This window comes from Trichosurus vulpecula, chromosome 3, assembly GCF_011100635.1.
Source record: "Trichosurus vulpecula isolate mTriVul1 chromosome 3, mTriVul1.pri, whole genome shotgun sequence".
Lineage (NCBI taxonomy): Eukaryota > Metazoa > Chordata > Mammalia > Diprotodontia > Phalangeridae > Trichosurus > Trichosurus vulpecula.
The window spans coordinates 176,812,119-176,835,776 of record NC_050575.1 but is presented as its reverse complement, the minus strand read 5'-3'; the positions used below and the strand labels follow the sequence as shown (position 1 = coordinate 176,835,776).

Genomic DNA, 23,658 nt, shown 5'->3' with positions numbered 1-23,658 from the left:
AATGTTGGTGCCCTCAGCTGAAACAGAGAAGTTAGGAAAAAGGTGGATTTGAGGGGACAGATAACAAGCGGTGCATATGGTAGATGCCTGTGAATTATGAAAAGCTGGCAATCATAACTTTACTTACATCTTGGCATATTTTCTTTGGTTTCTTAAGATGCCAAGATTTGTGGCCTTGCAGTTTCTGTGCCATTCAATTCAATCCAATACACACTGATTAAGCGCCTACGAAGTGAAGAGTATTAAGCAGCAGTACTAGCTGGTCTTATGTTGCCATAACAGGCACGGAAGCCTGGAGGCTAGTGCAGAGAATCAGGAATGCTCTAGAGTCTTCCTCACCATGGCAGCCCAGGTACCTACTCACTCACCTCCCCAAACTCTAAGCTAGAACTTTAGGGACTAAATGAATGCTGTTTCATAAGCTAATAAGTCGTTGATTGAAAATGTCAATCATGATTACTCCAGAACCTTGCCCACTAAACACTACTAGCTTCTGTGCAGCCTGAGATGATCATTTAGAATTGGAGGGGACTTTAGGGGCTATCAAGGCTAACTCTCTTGTTTCCTCTTGATGAGGAAACTGAGGCTTAGAGAGATTAAATGACTTATTCAGGGTAATAGAGCTAGTAAGTGTCTGAGGCAGAATTTGAACTCAGGTCTTCCTAAATGCGGGTCCAGTACTCTACTAAACCTCCTAACTGGCTTCACTTAGAAACAATCTCATTCTTCTTAATCAGCGCCTTCTTGGGACTGACCCTGAAGTTCTAACCCCATCTACTTTGTTTCACAAAGAAAATTCAGTTATATAATATAAAACAATATATAATATATTATATGCTATATCATATATAATATATATAATGTATATAACGACATATGTAACAAAATATAAAATAAAATGTGTTATATAATACTTCTATAACAAAAATTTAGGAATTCTTCTTCTCAGACAGGGAAGACAAAGTTTCTCTCTTTACTCTTAAGTGTATCAAGTGAATTGAAGAGTAAACTAATATCGTAAACGAAGAAAGGAAAGTTTCTCTTCCCATCTGCCAGTCCACTTCTATAGGCCTATGACGGTAAAATTATATTTGGCCTTGCACCTTAGCTCCATGGGCTCAGCTGGAAGAGGAACACGGTATTTCCTGCCATCTCCATATCATTCAGGCCCTGATGTCTGGCAAACACAGCAGGAAGCCCGTGGAGTGAGCCCCAGAGTGACTAGGCTCCTCCATCCTGGGGCCAAGGGAACGAGAAGGCTGTTCTTCCTTCAGAAGAGAGATCCCAGTGACACCGAAACAGGTGAAGAGGGGCTGGGCTCATCCATTTTGTTCATAATTATTCATGATAGCATTATCTTCACTTTGTAAACAGGTTCACAGCATACAATGAATCACAGATTTAGAGTTGGAAGGAAGCTTGATAGTCATGGATTCCAATCCCTTCATTTTACACATGAGGAAACTTGGACTTGCCCAAGAGCACACAACTAATGAGTGTCGGAGGCAGAATTCAAACTCCGATGCTCCTGCCTCTAAGCCCAGTGCTCTCTGTGAACGATTTAATGTGGCTCAGAAAATCTGATGGAATTAGGGAAAGGACCCATGCATTCTAATTTCCAGGTTCGCTGCTGCCATAAAAGTTAGTTCTCTACCACTAAAGAATGGAAGCACCTGCTTTACATCCGTGGACATGAACCCAAAAGTTGCTGATGCCTATTCGGTTCCCATTTCCTACCTTGGAAAGGCTCTGGCTTTGGGGACTCCTTGAGAGATTAAGAGTCCAAGATTCCTGGGTGACCCCCTAGGACTGGCAGAAAGCAGCCAGGAGCCAGTAACAACAGCAGCGTGATCTAGGAGCTAGACCGACTGCTTCCTCATTCCCTAGAGGCAGCTTATCCAGAAATCGACAAGCCCCACGAATGCAGAAATGAGCCAACGTTCAGCTCTAGATATCTGACCTCTGCCAAATACCGGGACACACTAGAGATGGGGGACAAACGGCCTCACTGTCTCATCAGTGATATCTGCATCACCATCATTTTATGTCCAGCCATACTTCAAAGGCTCTAAAATGGGATCTGAAGGTAAAACTAATATCTCCAGAAAAAAGAAAGAGGGAATAGTAAATGACAGAACAGTTGGAGGAGGAGAAAGTAGAATGTTGGGGGAGACAGGAAGGCAAATGCAGGTGAGAAGAAGCATTGATCTGTTCACTTAGGCTCTGGAGCCTGCAGCCTGAAGGGACCTGTGTCCCTGGTGCCTCTGGCCTCAGACTCTGTCCTGAGCTGGGGTCAGCATGAAGCTGGGTGAGCACAGCACGGTGCTAGGCACCGGCCTCATCTGACAAAAGTCCAGGTCTTCGCCGCTCGGCAGGATGGTCACACAAGGGGTTGTCCACTGCTGGTCTTCATCTGATTGCCAATGTCCACATTCTTTTTAGCTTGTATTGCTCTGTATCTGTAGCTGGCTTTGTGCAGATAAAAGCTTGATGTTGAAGAGAAAAATAAACAGTACAGGATGCAAAGAGATTTCTAGTATTGTTTCCCAGTTTCTTTTCAGTAACTCTAGGATTATGGCATGGTCTCATGAGCAGCAGGGTGGCAATCTATTCTCAGAGGGTCCTTCGACCCAAAAGGCAGCTCCTCTCTCACAGGAATAGTTTCCATCTCAGAGCATGAAGTGACTCATAAACTGACTCATTTTTGGAATTAGAGGCCCTCGGAGACTTTTCCTTCTTAATTCAGGAGTCTTAAGCTCAAAGGGAATACAGAAGTGGATGTCCTGGATACACAGCCAGTCTCTGTGCATTCCTAAGGGTACTAAAATCTGGTGGTGCCTAATGGTAGAGAAAAATTTGGTGTCTTCAATAGTTTTACCCGCTCAACAGCACAAGTTTTGATGAACTTCGGTCCTCCAGGTTTCAGCAGAAGTGGAAAAGCCAAGGTAACGGAATGGAGCACACCTTCATCCCCTTCTTCCTTGTAAATAAGGTCAGAATGGTGGCTAATGAACTTTCCTTCCCATGCTCTGATGTCGCTTAATGACACCGCTGACCAAGTCCTTTGTATGTCCTCATTAAGTGGCAATTCAGTCCAGTGGCCATCCCTTCTGCCCAGCTCAGAGTTTCATGTGGGAACCATAGAGGTTCCACTAATACAACAATTAATATTTACGCACATATCTCCCTCCTCTCCCAAAATGGACACAAACCTACATTTGGGAGCAAACATTTTCATTGTAATTCTGGAAGGAGATGTAGTGCCAGTAACTGTGTGCTGTAAGTATAGAAATACTTGCCCCCTAAAAATAGATGGGGATTCTCACCTGAACAGCCCTTTTCAGAGCAAGGCAAGAACAATACTGCTTGTAAACCAGTAAGGCTTTTCCAGATGTGAGTGAGTACAAGTTCACTCAAGACTTGCCCTGTCTATCAAGGAATCACAGGAGTCTGAGCCAGGAGTTCAGTGGCTTAAAGGAGGAAAAGTAAAAGGAAGCATAGGAACATGAACAAGGGAACAAGAGAAGAAGGAGCTTTCTCATGGTTGTGCAAAAGAAAAAAAAGATATGGTATTTCTTTCTCAGAATTAGGGAAAAGGAAAAACACAATGGGGAAAACTATGCAAGTAAATACCATCTTAATAGTGTAGTAAGTACCGATCACCATTAGTACACTTGCTGGAGTTATAGACTAAATGATCCCTCCTCTTCTTCCTCTCAAATCTCATAGCACTTAGCACATTGTTTCTTTGTCCTGTAAGTAATATCTCCAAAACATTGTAAGCTCCTTGAGGGCAAGGCTGTCTATGCCTTGTCTACCTCAGCGGACATCTCCATCTCTTCAGTGTGACGAGCCTTGCACATATTAGGGGAGGCAACAAGGAAGGAGGGGAGGAGGGAAGCAAGCATGGGGTTATTAGGAAACGTGACTGTCTGAGTTAACCAAAGCTGCTAATTTTGTAACCAGTCAGTCTGGGGGGAAAAGGGTGATAAAGTGGTTCAAGTCCTTGAGTTGAGACCACTCTTTTATATGACTTCAGGTTTGGATATGTTGATAGGGCTGCAAGAACTAAGGAGTAAGAAGCTTTCTGAACTGAGACTAAGATAATTAAGACTGCCTGTTTATGGATGTTTAAACAGTAGGAATATGCTTATTCTGACAACCACTACTCCTTGGATGGTATGATAAAATTCCTCATAACTTTCTTTTGTTAGATCTCCCTTCTCTCAATAGAGAGGTGGGGGATCATGGGTGTGGTATTTTGCAGACAATGGCAGATATAATTATTGTGTCAATTTTGCTTAACTGTTTTTCATTCTTACAAGGAAAATGTTTACGGGAGGAGGGAATATAAGGAAAGATTGGCATTAATAAAACCCCAAAAGGCATTAATAAAAGTGGAAAAAAACCCACCTCATGTTGTTATCCCCAATGTATCTCCCCATATAGTGACGCTGGCAAAAGAAACTCAGAAAGGAAACTTCTATTACTTTCCCCTCCCCTCTATTCTGGTCTGGCAGCTGGGGTCTCTTCATATCAATAAATGTAGGACAGGAGGCAGGTGACATATTTTACAGCATAGCGAAGCGTACCCCCATGGCATGTGAACCTTATCACTTCAGGAAAGGCTTCAGGAGTGAAGGCTACACAGCAAATGAAGAACTTGGAGTGCATGAGAAGCTCTGCTATTTCCAAGAAAACTCTGCTTGGGCCCTGACTATGATCAGTAGCTTCATAACGGTGTGTGGGCAATTTTGCTGAGGATGGAAGACAGGGCTTAAGAAGCATAATACTTTTTTTTAGGGCCCTGGGAGCAAGAACTAGCCTCAAGTTCTGAATTGCCTATGATAGTCCTCTTGAGGTTGGATCTGTGTGCTTCCACCTAGAGCTCTGGCATCTCCAGGTCTTTAGTGCATAGCAGGGATGGCACACAAAGGGGGTGGGGTAGGGTGGGGGGCAGGGGGGCAATCCACTGATAAGTTATAAAAGTTGTACCTCACTCAATCACCCCAGCTCAGACTCCAGCTTGTGTAAAAGAAAAAGAGATAGAGATAGGAACAGGGGTCAGAGAATCTGCTAAAATTTAAGAATACAAACTGGGCCAGAAAAAGAGTTTAATAGCAGGAGAAAAGCAGGATTTTGTTAAGATCAACACATTTATACCACTCCCTCCCCAGCCCTCAATAAAAAAAAAGGTTTTTTGGCACTGGCCAGAACCTCTTGATTGCTGTCTAAAGATCACCACAGTGCTTAAGAAGATAAGCATTTAATATCGTAAAGGAACAAGCTGTACCATTTGATTCAGTCTTTCATCCATAAGGCAAAAAAAAAAAAATAGAGATAGGAGAATAAATATTTTTGTATAAATTGACACCCCTGGTCCTTTTACTGTGAAGCTTCTTTCAAGAATTCAGGATAGGGAAGAGGATAGGTTACAGATTCTAAATGTGGGTTTTCCAGTCGCTTTAGTACTTCCCAGACTCTCACATACAAGCCCTATGAATTCATCATGCTGGCCCTCTGCTCCAACTAAGTAGGCCCACATACAGTATTTCCATTTTCAGCCCTGGCCTAGCAGAAGAATATTTATAACAGGGCTAGACTTTTATATATTTTCAGTGGCCACTGACCCAAAAGAAAAATTGAAGATCATGTATAAAAAAGCAACTTCATTTAGGCTTTTTCTTTTCTTAGAGAACTATAAAACTTTCTATGCATTTGCTTTTAAAATTAAGAACAGATAATGTAAAGTTTTATTTAGTAACTATACTAAATACTAAATAAAAGGTCTATTTCAGTAGCACAGTTTGGTCAGTTAAAGAGGTGAGGGGAAAAGGAAAGAGAATAAAAGGGGAGAAAGGAGAGCTATAGGAAAAAGGAGGATGAGAAGGATGGAGTGAGAAAATAGTGGGAAAAAAGAGACGAAGGTAAAATGAAAGAGACACTTCTAGAGAAAGACATATACATGCAAAGACAGTAAGAAATAAACTAGGAATGGACAAAGAAAAAATTGAAAAAGAGACATACAAGGAGAAAAGCTCAGTAAATTTGGGGGTTGCTGGTCAGATCATATCCTATTGTTTTCTTGTATTACTAATAGAGTCATCACCCATTGTCTTTGAAATTATGTATGGCTGATAATCCATTCTTCATAACTCTTCGACTACTTTAGTCTTAGCATTTAGGGGCTCTCTGAATGGGATAACCAGTGCAGCTTTCAAGAGAAAAAACTGGCCCTGAAAGATCAGCAGAAATGCCAAACTATAATCCCAACAATAGGCTGGTGAGACCAAGCCAAACATGGCCTTGCTGAAGACCATGCCTGTCAACTCCACCCACCATGTGCAGCAGGAAAGAAATACTATCTGACTTGATTGCCTCAATTTGTTTGAGCATGAAAAAAGATTTTATTCTTGTCTTCCTTTGAAATAAGAACAGACACTTTTGATCCGACTCAGAGTTTCAATCAAAGTTCTGTGTTGTTCTACAAAAACAACTGCAGTATCTTTTTTAAAAGGAGACAAGAGATAAGAAAACAGATCAATTCCTTCTCTGCCACTGCCAGTTCCAAGTTCCCCATGTTACAATGATGGCTAGCCCAGTTTCAGTCACTTTTAAATTTTTAAAAACTTTCTTTTCACCCCAATAATAGTCTTTTCTTGCATTCCACTTTCTGTACTAGACTACATTGTTTTTGAAGCCTGGAGAGTGAAGCCCAGGCTCATCTTCTCATTCACATTAAAGGGAAATTCTCTGTAGGAACAAAAGACTCCTAGTCAGAAACCAGACCAAAAGAAAGAACAACATCACAATGCTTCACCCTCTCATCCCCATACCCCCTTTCTTTAGGGAGTTCAAAGTCCTTTTTGACTTTATTTCATTTGCCCTCATAGCTTCCTTGAGAGAAGACAAGGATTGTGACCCTACTTCATTGTGGGAGAAGCTGAGGCACAAAAAGAGTAATGCTGATGAGGTGGTGACAGAAACAAACTAATAATCTCCCTGATCCCTCCCACCTCATGTCCAGGCCACCATGCCATCTGCTGGATCTCACAGAAACAAACTAATAATCTCCCTGATCCCTCCCACCTCATGTCCAGGCCACCATGCCATCTGCTGGATCTCACTTGAGTAGAATGAAACCAACCTTCTGGGCACACTCACCATGGCCCACTGCTTGGCCCGGATCCTTGTCTGGCTGTAGTTTCGCTCCTCAGCAAATAGAGCCGCCATGAAGGATCCAATTGAGGTTCCTCCTGTCATATCCACAGGAATGCCTGCATTCATCAGGGCCTGGATGATACCAACTTGGGAGCAACCTCTATAGAAAAGCAAGAGAAATGAATGAAGTGAGAATGGAAGGCTCAGCTTCCTAACCACCTTGAGAGAATAGCTTCATGTGTCTGGGTGGAAAACAACCATTATCCTGGAAAGCAAATCCTGAAAGAACTGGGAGGAAGAGTCAAACTGGGGCTGCACTGCCCTTGTTAAGCAGGAAGTTGCCTCCCTGGCCTATTACTGCCAGAGCACCTAATGAAGCTTCAGAGTTACCAGTTAGACATGTGCATAACGGCTTCCTTCTAGATTTCCTTCTGCAGATGGAAAGAGGGAAGCCAGACCTATCAAGTGTTTGTGCTTTATGCTAAGCTGGTGACAAGTATGTGCATGTACAGTATGTATGGAGTGGGGCAGGGAGGGGTTCTCAAGGAAAGGATCATTCATTTTTCTCCAAGACTAACTTCATCTATTTTCTGTTAGAGGGATACAGAGAGGGACTCCTGAGAAAGCTTACTATGCCCAGGATCCTTCTGTGGCTTTCAGGACTAGTCATATGTCTGTTACCTACAAAGCCATAGCAACCCATCTGTACTTGGCTTCCTCACTTACACATATGAGTCAGGGGCAAAACCTTACCTCTTGGGTTTTGGAGACACATGGCTCAAGGGCCAACTAGTTCACTACAGATAAAAACGCTTAGATGCTGCCTGACTGATGTGCTAAACTCTGGAATGCGATATTCCCATCAAGGTGCTATCGTCCCAAGCCCTGCCTACTTTCTACCTTGCTTAGGCTTGAAAGACCAATAAATACTACGACTGCCACCCTTGTGGATATGCCCCAATCTGAGATCTCCTAATGAAATGTCTCATGTACCCTCAAGCCACTAGGGGAATAATGAGCAGACATTAACGATAGACGTGTTTGCAACTCTACTGGCCCCCAAACTGTGACACTGGGAATCCTGCCACAGCTAGTACCACCTCTGGCACATAGTGGGCAATTATTAAATGCTTGCTCCATCTATCTGTCTATCACAGAGGCTGCCAGACATGTGATTCAGTAACTGTCCCCAGGGAAGCTCCAAAGACTTTCTCTGTGCTTACCCATCCCTGGCCCAAAATGTGCATGGCTAATTCACGGGGAAGAGACATGCCTGCAGTGGTGACAGGATGAAACATCTCTTCGGTGGCCAGCAACCTATTGTGGGATGCATTTGGAACAGAGCTGCTAGAGAAGCTGTGTCAGCACTAATGAGCCAGACCTCAGGCTGCTCTGAAGGGCAAAGAACAAACTAACCAAGCAGGCAGAAGCAGACCTGGGGGTATCAGGAAAGCAACAGCTCACAAGATGGGCTGGGACATGACCAAATGTGTTCTGGTTTCCTGTGGTCAGAGATGACCCTACTCCTGGTTCAAATGAGAAAAAATTTCCAAAATCCATATCACAGTCATGACCTAGAAGTTATCAAACAACATACTAAATGAATGGCATAAGACACAGATTTGAAGAGGATGAAGTCAGACAGATCAGGCTTTGTAACAGATAGCTCTTTTGCTCCCCAGCTTTTAAAACCCCCAAATTTCTTCATGTCAAATATTTTAACATGGGAAGATTAGCAACCTTGATTTCCTAATCTGGAAACAGTAGCTCATTTCTAAGAAAAGAATGGCATAAGCATCATTGTTTAGAAATCAGGGTCAGAAAACATCACAATGTGGTTCAGAGACAAAGACTTTAGGTTCTTACCAATTAGATCTTCTAGGATTTAAGATCTGGAGGCTGTGCAGAGAAATACTACGTACAATGGGATGAAGCCTGTGCTGAGGCTGGAGGTATAGAGGCTGGGAAAATTTTTCTCTTTGAGAACAACCCTGAAAATTAACACATTTCACTACATCCTAGCGGGTTTAAAACTTTAGATTATTTCTCATTTTTTAGGTCAAAAGTTGTACAATGAAGAGATTTTACAGTCCCAAGCAGTTCCTGCTTCTCCAACCTTCCCTGCCATTACTGACTTAGGCTTGGCACAGACATGGAGGGTAATGGGAGGTGTGAGGGTGGGGTGGGATGGAGTGATATATATCAGGGCTCCAAACTACCCAACAGTATGAACTCTGAAGGCTGGGTCAAAGCAGGAGGTACAGAAGCAATTGTGCCTCTCTGGGAGAGAACAGGGTAAGTGCTGACAGCTGTCAAAAGCACATTTCACAGCTGTATTTTTAACACCAGATATAGGTAATCTTAATGAGCTTCATTTGAGCCAGGTCTGGGAGTAGCTAATATCCCCAGAGTAGAGAAAAATCTCATTTTAGCCACAGCAAAGGGCTCAAGATAAGAAATGTGTCACATCTCTAAGACACATGAGCTTTAATAAAACTCCATTAACTGGCAATTCTGGGTGTGCGCTTCAGAAGCCACAAGCTGTAATCTACTGAAGAGCCAAGGTTTCAGGTGACTAATGTTGAAAGAGTCATCACAGTTAGACTCATCTTGTTCATGTGAAATCAGGCCTGAAGGAGAGGCTCTAGAAAAGCTCAGAAATACCACTAAAATGTTACCTTATTCTTATGAAGAGTAGTTAGGCATTAAGAAGTCATCATATTTTACCTTTGGACAACATATTTGTCTGAATATGTAACAAAAGTCACTGAAATGTCTGGCTAGAAAAGCTCTGCTTAAATGGAAATGTCACTAGTCATATGGGTGGTTTACACAAATTCCATGGATGATAATCGCCCCTGCAGACTGACAGAGCTTCCATGAGAACAGTAGCTTTCAGCCTAATGTATTCATACAAGTATTGTCCAAGAATGATGGGGGCAAAGGCAGCCAGGAAGGGTTGATCAAGGACTAAGTGGAAAAGAGACAAGAGGGTTTCTATTACAAGTGAATGTCGGAATGGCAAACATGACTCTGTGTGTGTGTGTGCGTGCATGTGTGTGCGTGCACATGTGCCCACGTGTGCACATGCATGCACACACACACACACCACACACCTAGTAACCAGTGGCATCTGCTTTATAATGCAGGGATTACTGTCTTCTTTGCCTGCTCCCTTGCCCTACATTATTTGACACAGCAATAAGACAAGAGAAAGAAATTAAAGGCATAAACACTGGCAAAGAGGAGACAGAATTATCTCTATTTGCAGATGACATGTTGGTTTACTTAGAAAATCTCAGAGAATCAATGAAGAAACTAAAAAAGGTGATTGAAAGCTTTAGTGAAGTATGATACAAAATAAATAAAAATCACAAGTATTTCCAAATAGTAATGACAAAAACCAGGAGGAAATGATAGCAGGAGAAATCCCATTCAAAATGCCTACAAAACGCATAACATATCTGGAAGCCAACCTCCCAAGACATACTCAAGATTTACATAACTACAATTAGAAAACACTTTATGGAAATAAAAGAAGACAAATAATTAGGGGGGTATTTATTGTTCATGGCTGAGATGAGCCTAAATGACAAAACCTACATTAACCTATAGATTCAGTGCTTTACTAAGACTACCAAGGAATTATTTTATAGAACTAACCAAGTTATAATAAATTCTTTTTGAGTAACAAAGGGTAAATAATGAAAAAGGGTAAGAATGCAAGGGGAATATTCCCTTACAAACTTCAAATTGTATTACAAAGAAGTAGGCAGTAAAATTACTTGGCATTGGTTAAAAAAATAGAGAAGTCAATCAGAATAGTAAGACACTATCAAATGCAGTAACCTTGTGTTTGATAACCCCCAAAACGTAAACTACAGGGGGAAAGAGGAACAAATGGTAAAACCAGAACACAGATTAGCAGGTTTATAACAAAATTTCATACTATATACCACAGTAAGCTTCAAAAGGATATAGAACCTAAATATATAAGTCAGGGGTAGGGAATCTGCAGCCTTGAGGCCAAATGGGGCCCTCTAGGTCCTTGGGTGCAGCCTTTTGACTGAGTCCAGGTTTTATAGAACCAATCCTTTTATTAAGGGGATTTGTTCTGTGAAGTTTGGATTCAGTCAGAAGGCCACACTTGAGGACCTAGAGGGCCACATGTGGCCTTGAGGCTGCAGGTTTCCCACCCCTGAATAAGTGATTAACCCTGGGACAAGACCCTGGCACCTCCCAGGTTCCAAGTCAACCTATGGCCTCCTAACCAGGCTCCAGAAACGCCTCTGGGGCAATACCTCTTGCTTTTGTCTACCGTGTGGCTTCTCAGGGTCTCACAGGCCATGATATCACCACCTGCCATGAGGTTATATACTTAATTACCTGCCTTCCTTAACAGACTTTGCTCCAACTACTGATACTCTGCCTGAACTCATTCCTCAATAGTCAGCATAATCCTATCTTCCTATACTCTCTCCAGGGCAGGTAGGTAGTGTAGTGGATAGAGAGTACTGGGCTTGAAATCAGGAAGACCATCATCCTGAGTTCAAATCTGGCCTTAGACACTTACTAGCTATGTGACCCTGGGCAAGTCACTTAACCCTATTTCCCTCAGTGACCAATTTGTAAAATGAGCTGGAGAAAGAAATGGCAAACCACTCCAGGATCTTTGCCAAGAAAACCCCAGGGACATGAAGAGTTGGACACGACTGAAATGATTAAACAACAACAAACATATTCTCTCTATCCCAGTACTTGTGAGCATCCTCTCCCTTTCCCCATCCGCATCTTCCTGTTCCTTTATTCCCATCCATTTTAACCCTGTCTCTCCCTGCAATTTCCCATATCTACTCCCTGTTCCATAAGTAAAGAACTTTTCTTTTTAAAACTCTTCCTCTCTCACTCCTTCTATCTTTGTTTACTCGTTGAAGCTTGGCTTCCTCTTGATAACAGTACTTCCCTTTCCACTCTTTCTGACAGTGGCTACACTCCTACTCCTGCCTCACTGGTTGTGGTAAGAGAGGCAGGATTATTTCCTATTCCCCATCTATACTTCCAGATTCTTCCTCTATCACAATCAGCAATCTCTACTTTGAAGGTGAAGTTCACATTATCCAAATCTACCAACCCATCCATATCCTGGTGGCTATTATCTATTATCCCCTAAGATAAGTTTTTTCCTTCTTCAATGAGTTCAATGCCTGGCTCACAGACTTTCTATCCACTTTCCCACCATCTCCCAACTCTGTCAACTCTGACTTCATCCAAGGGGACTTCAACATACAAAATGAAGCTCCCTCAAACATCTTAACTTCCCAGTTCTTCAATCTACCAAATTCCCATGACCTACTCCTTCATTCCACCTCAGCAACATGGAGAGATGGTCATACTCTTGATCTTGTCGTCATCCACAAGTGTACTACTTCTATGTTCAAGAACCAAATTCCTTAATGTGATCATAATCTTTTATCATTCCATCCTTCCCTTTTCCATTTGATTTTTCACCCTATTTTCCATCTTCCCTGTGGCCTCTATTCCCTCACTTAGTGACTTCCTAGGCATCACCCCTGCATTCTCTTCTCTTTCCTATTTTGAGACCTTGGTGAGGTCTGACTTTATTTCATTCCCAGACCCGCCTCCCCCAGCCACAATCTGTGCTTCTGCCTCTTCAGATTTTTCCACCAAAATTGAACTACCTTCTCATGCTAGAACTTCCATCAGTACTTGGGGTCTGCTCATTTGGAATATCCCTCCACCATGCTGGCAACTTTCTCCCACTGGTGAGTTCTTTCCAGGGGCCTTCTGTCTAATTAGATTCTCTCTATTACTCTTGATAATAGCTGCTGTTTTCACAGCTCCAGTTGGAGGCCTGTAAGCTTTCAGTGCTCCCAAAGTGGTATGATCTGGGGAGAGGTCTTTTTACTGCCCTCCTGACCCAGGCTTGTTTTGGTTGGGTGTTTCAGCAGACTGCTTCTTGACTCAGCCACTACTGGTCCACTGGGAAGCTCTCCAGGTTCAGAGTGACTGAACTCTGGCTCCTCTTTGGTCTGGAACACTGTGCTCTGTTCCTGGGATCAGGGCCACACAACTACCATCTGCTTCTGGAACTTGTTCATTGCTCAGTACACAAGTACTCTCATGACACCTCCTCTCTACCCTGGATTTCTGACCTGGCACTGGGTGGTGGGCAATTCATGTGGGAGATAAAATGGGCTGCTACATGGCACCCATTCCTGCATCCAGTGCTTGCTCAAGGATCCCCTGTGATCTTTCTGGCATCCTCTCTTGGCCCTCTCTCCTCAGTCCTTTGGTGCTAGAATGCTTGCTAACTCAGCTACTGTGGGTTCCTGCCAGCCCCCATTTCTAGTGTCCCCAGACCTAAGCTACCTTGAACTGGACAAATGGTTCACTGTGACTTCTTTTTGGCTAGAAACTACCTATCTTTCTAGCTACCTAGAAACTAAACTATCAGGCTAGAGTTATCTTTCATTCTTCCTTCTGGATCACCACCCAAATCCAATCTAATTGCCAATTCTTATTGATTCTGTCTCTTTAATACCTCTTGCCTACATCCCCTCTCTCCACACAAATGGCTAAGCAATTTAGTTCAGGACTCCTCACATATCACCTGGAAAACACCATAGAAGCCCATATTTATATAATGCTTTTAGTTTACAAAGCAATTTCCTCACAACTCTACAAGGTAGGTAGGATAACCATTACCATTTCCTTTTACAGATAAGTAAACTGACACAGTAAGAGGTTAAGTGACTCGTCCAAGGTTACATGGCTAGTGATTAGTAGAGCTGGGAGTAAAACCAAAATTACCTATTTCTAACTCCAGTATTATTTCTTCTATACCACACTGTCTTTCAATTCTTCTTAGCTGGTCTGTGCACAAGACTGATCAAAGCTGTCTGCCAAATATCTTCGATACCTTTTGACTTACCATAAGCTAAAATGAAAACTCTGCGGTTGGTTAAGTATTTAAAAAGGTCTCCATGATTTAACTTCAAACTACCTTTCCAGTCTTATTTCACATTATTCTCCTTCACATTCTCCATGTTCCAGGTAAATCTCCACATATTTCCATGCTTTGAATGGACTCCTTCCTCATTTCTACCAACTGAAATCCTCTTCCTTCCAAGTCCAGTTTAGGTGGCACATCTTTCACAAAGTCATTCCTCATACCCACACCTCCTTCCACCCACCCTAACCCCCAGTTTAAAATAATCTCTTCCTCCTCAAATTAGGGTATTTTGGCTGAATATCTCTTATTCCTTTCACATACCACACATTCCTATCATTTTATCATACTTAATTTTGCTCATGTTGTATCCCTTCCATTAGATTATAAACTTCTTGAAGACAAAGTAACATGTCATTTGTCATCTTTCTTTCACTTACATGGTTTCTTGTACATACAGACAATTAAATGCTTGTTGAAATTAAATTTGTTGACATCAAGTACAATGTTTTCTAGACTTCTAGTCAGTGCCTCAGGAGCTTCCATCTTAGCAAAAGATATGCGTAGGACCAGGTTCCATTAAGTTATAACATAATTACTAGCTGCATTTGTTCCCAGCCTGCTGTATGAGAAAAAAAAACAAAACAGCGGAATAAGGAGGCAGGAGACCTGTACAAGGAACCATTTAATCTTTCTGGGTCTTAGCTCCCTCAACTGTAATTATAATCCCTGCCCTGCCTACATCACAGGATCATTGCAAAGATCAAATCTGGGAATGTATGTAAAGGGATTTGTAAAACTGCAAAGTGCTGAACACATATAAACATTATTATGATCAGCATTATCATCATTCAAGAATGGATATTCATAATATGCTGTTAAATATGCCATCAACAAATTGTTGTTGTTGTATTTGTCCTTCTTTCTCAAAGAGGACCATGGCATCAGAGAAATGATGACGTGACTTGCAGTTGACTTTGATTTGAGTGAGGGAGGGCTGTGCAAGGTCACCAGCCTCCCTTTCTCCTCCAGAGACATCTGGATCCAGTGACCTTATATTCACCAGGATGACTGGAGATGGCCCAGGATGCAATGGGAGATCCTGGCCCTTTTAGGCTAAGGCTTTTTCATGTACTCACTTAGAGTGAGGTAATGCCCATTCAATGAATAGGCCACTTTAAGAAGTGAGTCAAGGGATGGCCCCTTTAATTAGGAAAAAAAAAAGAGAGAGAAAAAGCAAGCTGGGAGGGGAAGACCCTCAGGGTTGCTGTTCCAAAGAGAAACAGTTACCATTGACCTTCACTCTAAGGCAGGAAGGCCCAAAATACAGCCATTAAGTGGAGCTTGGGCAGGGACCTATTGTGGTCTAATCTATGAGCTTCAGAGTGAACTGGGTTTAAGGAAGAAAAGAGGAGAAGAGGAAAGAAAGAGAGAGAGAGGGAGAGAAAGAGAGGGGGAGAGAAGGGGGAAGGGAGGAAGGGAGGGAGTAAGGGAAGGAAAGAAAGAAAGAGAAAAAAATCTAGCCAGTAAACCCCAAGTTAAGTGGGCAGCTTCTGGCCATCAAAATTTACCTTCCTTTGGAGAGAAGGAGAAGGAGAGGGAGAGGATGAGTTGAGTTACCCAACTAGCTGGGTCCCCTTTCGGGCAGTTTGGTCTACTAACAGGTTGTGTTTGTCCTTCATTTTTTTAAAAATTTAATTTATTTAGTTTTCAGCATTGATTTTCACAAGAGTTTGAATTACAAATTTTCTCCCCATTTCTACCCTCCCCCCCACTCCAAGATGGCATATCGTCCTTCATTTTCAAAGAGGACCATGGCATCTGGGAAATGATGACATGACTTGCAGTTGATTTTGATTTGAGTGAGGGAGGGCTGTGCAAGGTCACCAGCCTCACTTTCTCCTCCAGAGCCATCTGGATCCAGTGACCAGATATTCATCAGGATGACTGGAGATGACCCAGGATGAGGAATTAGGTAAGTAGAAGTAAGAAAGAGTAGTGTTGCATAAGGGAATTAGAAAAGTTAAGAATGAGTTGAAGGATAAAGAAAGTTGGAGTCTGTTTGCACTGACACAGCATAAATTCAAGGTTTAAAAATGAAGAGTTCTAGAATTTTGGGAGTCCTTGCCCTTTTCAGAGGGGATCTTAATCCCACTGAAATAGAAAAGATTTAGGAATATTTTTTATGCAAAGCCACTTTGATAGTTGCTGCATGTTGCTGCTTCCCCAATCAATATAAGACTACAAAAATGTTTTATAAAATTCATGTTAATTGATTGATAGACCATCAACAAATATAATTACAATGAATCTCTTCCAAATAGAAAGACATTTTCTTTCACTGTCTCACCTCCACCAACTAAGGCTCTTTCTAAATAAACATGAAGTAGCAGCAACACAAGTCAAAATTTCAGGGAAAATGATCAATATTTTGAAAATGAGGGTTTAATGATGCTGTAGAGTACAAATAAAAAACAAGATACAATAATATCTTCACGGAAACAGACAATTTAAGTGAAAAGGTGAGAGCCAGACAGATATTAACAGTAGGAAATGTTGAACCTAAAAGTCCCTTAAGGAATTAACCTGCGTTGAGAATGAAGAGATAATTTTTCATCTTTTTAAGATGATCCAAGGGCTTTAAAGATTCCTGATTTCAAAAAATCCTGTGAGGCATTTGTAAAAACTTTCAGGAAACTACTGAAGATCAAAATTGCAAATCAGAAGAATGAACTACAAATCAAAGTTTTTCCTATTGTCTAGACTCAGACATCTTCCACAAAACCATAAATCTTCACAGGGGTGGCAGAGCTCCCTATGATGGTTAGTCATTGATATTCCTGCTCTGTTCCCTGGCATGCGCACTATGAAGGATGCCCCACAAATTCCTCTAGGGGATTTTGACCATGATTCAAAAAGTAACCCCAGCCAAGAGCTGAACAGGAATAGCTCCTTGGCAGTTTCATCCCTTTTTCTGCAGAGAAGGAACCTCATCTTGACACCAGAAGGTGGGAGAGTGGAGCTCTATAGTGAAAAGCAAACGGTTCACCGGGTCTAAAGAAAATTCTCCAAAGTTCAGTTCAGAATGTAAGGGCACATCAAAGGAACTCACCTTGCTCCTCCTCCTCCAAGCACTAAAGCAATAGTGTTGCCAGTCAAAACTCGAGCCAGGCGGGAAAAGTCAGAGTACAACTCAGGAGGCTTCTGGAAAACACGTTCATACATTTCTACCTATAAGAGGGAGAAAAAAATCTTACTCAGGGCTTACTTCTCAAATGACAGGACTGACCCTACCCCTGGCCCAGGTGCTTAATCAGTATGGCCATGCCTTATTAATTTGCCTCCTTTCTTGCTTCCTTGGTGTACCAGAAGTGTAAGTGTCTCATAAACCAGTCTGTGGGCTGGTGAGACAGTACTGTGACCTACGCCTCCAAAAGTGTGATATTCCAAGGAAATAACCTCTTCACCATCATAGCACTGAACACGCAGTTTTCTAATCCAAGTGCCATCATTTCCATAAGATAGGTTGGGGAAACTGTTCCCCACAGGCCTACTTAACCAGTACAACTTGACAAGTCAGAAGTAGGATTCAGGAGTCTTAAGTGTCAGATTTTGGCGAGCAGACTAAGAAGCTGACTCAGACTGTTCTGACTCTTACCAGTTTGGTCCGAGTCCTGCGAGAAAAGATCCGGCGAGGGCAGCGAAGGTGCAAGTGGCCTGAACACCAGGTTCTCATGTTAAGCCACTCAACGGTGCGGGAAGGCTCTGGCCCATCCTCCTTGTGAAGTAGGATCAACTGCTTCTGGGCACGAACAGCTGTGTTCTCCAGCATCTTTTCCAGCTAAAAGACAGAAGATATAGTCAGAGGCTCCTTTGCTCTAGGCTTAGGTCTAATAGATCCAGGTCAAGAGGAAGATGAAAATATAGGATATGCTTATATACCCATGGCAAACTTACAGTTTATGGGCCTTAATATATTTTCCCTGCTCAGTTTCAGACTCTTACATTCTATAAAAAGACTTTCTGCAGAACAGAACACTGCCATGGAACCCATATCAAGCTGATGGTAAATTACTCCTTAAGTTAAAATATTTTCTAATGAGAGTCTACTGGTTATTATTTTCTATTTGACTAAAGTCATTTTCATAAAGATGAACATCAGCTTTCCCTGCCAATCCCAGAAAGAAATATCCCCTGAGACCATCTAATCTCCTGTGTCTCTGAATCATATGATTTCTTATGCAGAGCAGCTTCTATGGACCTTTTTGCCTGGGAATCAATGTCTTGTAGTTTTGCTGTACCAAAGGAAGATAAGTCTAGTTTTGTTTGTAATTAAGGAACTGTAATACTGACTGAATATTCTAGCAGGGTCTGATACTACTAGAGGGCTTAATATCTAAGAATTCCTAGACCAGTGGACATGAAGATATAGCAGAAGAGACCTGGGCAGACCAAGCAAACCCTGGCCAACTCCCTACTGTCTAGCCTTTCCTAATTATGTGCTCTATTAAACAATTAATCTTTACTGAGCATCTGCTATATGCTCAGCCCTGAGAAAGGGCTGTCTTATAACAGTTTACAATTGAGTTACACTGACAAGGAAATATCTTATTAAAAAAAAGTCCAAGACACTATATGCTGATACAAGACAGATCAGACAGGGAGAAAACTTGCTTTTGGAACTTTCCTGGTGACTCAAAGGGAAATTGTGATGATGGGTAAGAGAGGAAAATGACGTCCCCGCCCCCCAAATCCTCTCAATCTACCATGTATTTTTTCATTAGCTTATTGTATAGCCTAAGGGGTAGATAATAAATCTATCTTGGGAACTATTATTTAAAATTTTGTAAACCATCACCACTTCATGAGGGAACTCAGAATGCCATTTGGTAAAGGGATACATACAAGGGAATGCTACCAAGAGCTCAGAGTAGGATGAGAAGCCATCTTACAGGCACAGACAAAATGATGAAGCATAAAGTAAGGAGATGGAGGAGAGGCAGGTTTCTTTGGCAAATGACCAAAAGGTCTTGGTCTGGAGAGACATCTCCTTTATAGAAAGAATTAGTAGCAGACCCAGTTTGGGTGAGGCACATCTGGTCCATGAGGTTATAAGGCAAAAAATGTCAGCTTTCTAGCTCCCAATTAACAGAAGGGGCCTCAGACCAACTCCAGTTTACAAATAAGCTGTACCAAAAGAGGATCATAAAATCACAGGACCAGAGCTAGAAAAGACCTCAGAATTTAAGCTGTCCAACCCCTGAGGCTCAGGGAGGTTCAGTGATTTGTCTAGGTCAAACAGGTGTAAACACCAGAGGCAGGATTTGAACCCAGGTCAGCTGACTCCAGAGCCAGTGTTTCTTCTTCATAGTTCATGCCCCTTGTTCTCCATAACACCTGACACTGTGGGCACATAATCAACGTCAAGCCCCAAAAACTTAGAGCCAACTAAGCAATATCCTTATACTAGTAAAACTCTATCTTCTCACCTCGCCTACAGTGGGCTCTTGCTCTCCCAACCCCACAATCAGGATACAGTCTGCCTGCCGAATACAGCGCTGGGTCCATGGGGTCAAAGTGCTGTCTGCCTGGTAGAGAACAATGCGGTGGATGTCTTCCTGTTGTGCCAGCCAACTGGACAATCTGTATTCGTGAATACTGAAAGACACGCAAAGCAAGACCTCATTAATGCTCACTGCACTGTTTTCTCCTGAAAGGCCATTTCCTGAGCAAGATAGAACATTATACGTAAAGACCAAAAATGTCCCAGCCCACACATATGTTCAATCACCACAGCCTCTCCAAGTTGGCAGCCAGATGGCAAAATTGATTAAATCAGCATTCTTTCCCATTTGTTCAGCATATGTGGTTTTCTCTGGGAGAGGCTATGTCCAAGGATAATCTTTTTCAAGAGAACCACATCAGTGCTAAGAGTATATTCCACAACTGAGGTATTTCCCAGGTGAGGCAAATATCATACAATTACAGCCTCTAAGAGTTGGAAGGGGCCTTAATAACCATCTAATCCAAACCTTACACTGACGGAAGTCCCTCTATAACCTACCCAACAAGTGGGCATCCAGCCTCTGATGGAAGACCTCTAAGGAGGGAGATCTTACCACTTCACAAGAAGTCCACTCCACTTTGGGACCACTTTCACTGTTACCAAGGTGTTCTTGACATCAAGCCTATATTGCCTTCTTTTCAACTTCTATCCATTGCTCCTGGTTCTGCCCTCTGGAGCCAAACAAAAATGTAATCCCTTGTCTACATGACAACCCTTCAAAAATTGAAGACACCCTGTTCCTTCAAACTGGCACCCAAAACTGAACACAGTACTCCCGATGAGGTCTAAGCAGAACAGAATACAGTGTAGTACTATGCCTCCATATTTCTGGGAACTATGTCTCTCTTAATGCAACACAAGAATGTGTTAACTTTTCTTTGGCTACCACATTACCTTGCTAGTTACTAACTCACGTTGAACTTGAAGTCCACTAAAAACCCTGCATATTGTTCAGAAAAATTTCCATTTAACTCTATCTTCCTGAGTCAGCTAGGTGGTATAGTGGACACTTGTGATCCTGGGCAAATCACTTGATCCTGTTTGTCTCAGTTTACATACGAGGAAAATGACTTTTTGTATAAAAGTGTAAGACTTATTATGCCTACTGAATTATGGCTCTGTTGCTGTTTAGTTTTCAGTTGTGTTTCTTTGTGACCACATTTGGTATTTTCTTGGCAAAGATACTTGTGTATCTTTGTAGTTTGCCATTCCTTCTCCATCTCATTTTACAGAAAAGGAAACTGAGGCAAACAGGGTTAAGTGACTTGCCCAAGGTCAAACAGCTAGTAAGTATGAGGTCATATTTGAACTCAGGTACTCCAGACTCCAGGCCTGGAACTCCATCTACTGTGCCACCTCACTGCCCTGAATTATGGTCTAGATTGTCAGTATCTTTTTGGATTGACTCTGCTGTCCAGTGTTTTAATTACCCTTTCCTACTTTGTGTCATCTGTCAATCTGATGGCCTTGCCACTTATACCTTTGTCCAAATCATTGATAAAAATGTTAAACAGTACTGGATGAAGCACAGATCTCTGGGATATTCTACTGGATACCTCTGACTACACTGGTACTGATCTATTAAAAACAATTCTTTGATTCCAGTCATCCAACCAATTCTGAGACCATCTAATTGGACCATTGTCTAGTACAGGGGTGGGGAACTTGTGGCCTTGAGGCCACACATGGCCTTCTATGTCCTCAAGTGGCCTCAAGGCTGCAGGTTCCCTACCCTTTGTCTAGTACAGATCTTACTACCATCTCAACAAGAATAAGATTATATATTTCATCGAAACTTTTCTAAAAATCTAGGTAAACTGTATCAACAGCATTCTTCAATTCTATTAGTTTGGTAAATGAAGTTAAACTGGCATGACCTATTCTTGATGAAGCCATGCTGACTATTATAATCATTGCTTCCAGAATTTGTTTTTAGGAATTCAAATCAAGTTCTACCTACAGTTTGCAAACTCTGCTTTTCCTTTATTTAAAAAAAATCAGGACATTTGCCCTTCTCAACTTGTCATAACTATCCCATTTTCCATGATCTTTCAAATATCAGTGACAGCTCTTTTGCTGCCTTTTCATTGTCTTTATAGGTCACACGCATGCCACAGGGAAGAGCCTGTCCCAGGCCACTCTGCAATACCACCGCAGTGTCCTCAGTTGGCTGAAGCTCTTCTCAGATAGACTATATAAAGGAACAGATGTACAAGCTAACTAAGAAGGGCTGACTCCCTCACAACTTAGTGTGATCTTGAGAGATCCTGATATGGCACAAGTATACTTTGTAATTGGCCGCAAAATTTAGAGAATCCCAAAGTCCAAGGGACTTGCCCCTGATCTTCCTGAGGATTTTTATCATGTGATCAAGAAAGTTGTTGCTGTTCAAAAACACCCTGAGTGAACAGAAAGGAAAAGGATATTAAATACTGTCTGATTCAGAATGAAAGTCGAATTCACCAACTGGTTCAATACTACAAGACCAAGAGAATGCTCCCACCCAACTGGAAGTCCAAACCACCCCTAGCCTCTGCCTTGGTTGCATAAAATTTGACTTATGTACTAAAATAATAATAAAGTCATATTTAACTGAAATAAATATCACTGACAGGTGTTTAATAATCACATCTACCAGTGCTTTCAGTAACAAAGGATGTAGCTCACTTAGGCCAGGTAACTTATATTCATCAGGAGCAACTATGTGCTCTCTCCTATATCTTGGGTATCAATTCCCTGTTATTCCTGTTCTATCACTTTGAGTGCAAAGGTTATTCTCCTCAGTGCAGAAAACAGATGCAAGATAAAAATCAATCAATCCTACCTTCTTTCTGCTGTCAATTATTATTATCCCATTTATCCTAAGCAAGGTAGATCCCTCTGCCTTTTGTGTTCCTCTCTTTTCTACAATATAGTTAAAGCAAACAAACACAGTGGCCCACTACAATTCCAAAGAACTCATGATGAAACATGATATCTACCTCCTGAGAGACTCAGAGTGGACTCAGCGTGCATACTGAAGCATATTTTTTCTCTCTTTCTTTTTCTTTTTTTTTTTTAACATGGCTAATTCAGAAATTTATTTTGCTTGGCTTTATATTTGTAATGGGTTTTACATTTCTTGCCTTCTCAAAAGGCAGAGGGAGGGAGAAAATCTGGAATTGAAAATAAAAAATTTAAATTAAAAAAAAACAACACTTTTTTGTCCTTAACTTCCCTTGCCAGATCGTTCTGAGCTTCAGCACTCCTGGCATTATTTTTACAGGACTCTGCCACACTTTTGCATCCATCCTCTTTTATCTGGACTTACTACTACCTTCTGCATATTTCTTTTTAAAATTTAAACTGCTTGGTGTGTTCCCTGTATATCCATATTGGTCTCTTCAGACAAATTCCATTTTCCTCCTCATTGAACAGCTTCTCTTTGTTTCTTCAGAATTTCATTATTGAGTATCTGGCATTCCTCCTGGGCTGACTTCTCTTGTAATAATTTAGGTCATAGGATCCTACCTCTTTCCTATGAACCCTTTTAAATCTGCTTTCCTAAATCTAGGGAACATGGCAGACTATGTCTAGATTTCCTCTCCCTTCTTTGTCACAAATCCATACAATATTATATCCCCACAGACAGTATCTTACACTGAAACCTAGGGAGGAAGGTATCAGCTGTAGGTCCAGGTTAGGCAATGTCTTCTCATTAAGGCAAGGGAAAAGGGTGGGAAGAGATAGGTCCACTCCTACTTGCATTGTAAGGTGGTATGATATGAATACATCTAAGGATCTGGAGTCTGGGTAAGGTTTTAAGGTATCCTTCAATATCACATTGTTGTATGTGGAAGACTGTGGATTCTCGAAAGCTATACCAGGGCAGTACAATCTACAGCAGGCTCTACCAAGGTTCTATCATATGACCCAATCATCCCCTCAACCTGTTGTCCTATATTTCTCCTCTCTTTCAGAG

At 41.8% G+C, this 23,658-nt stretch overlaps 1 protein-coding gene and 1 pseudogene across 2 annotated transcripts in view; one reads left to right on the top strand and one right to left on the bottom strand.

Moving 5' to 3' along the window:
* Positions 1-23,658, bottom strand: part of PNPLA7 (patatin like phospholipase domain containing 7) — a 208,029-nt gene that overhangs the window by 17,608 nt on the left and 166,763 nt on the right. For both annotated transcript variants that reach the window (XM_036748628.1, XM_036748627.1), the window contains exons 24-27: positions 19,621-19,789; positions 17,790-17,972; positions 17,244-17,362; positions 7,165-7,321 (exon numbers count right to left, since the gene is read on the bottom strand). In XM_036748628.1, the coding sequence (XP_036604523.1) occupies positions 7,165-7,321; positions 17,244-17,362; positions 17,790-17,972; positions 19,621-19,789 (628 nt within the window). The remainder of the gene's footprint in view (positions 1-7,164; positions 7,322-17,243; positions 17,363-17,789; positions 17,973-19,620; positions 19,790-23,658) is intronic.
* LOC118841207 lies at positions 20,403-22,247 on the top strand (annotated as a pseudogene).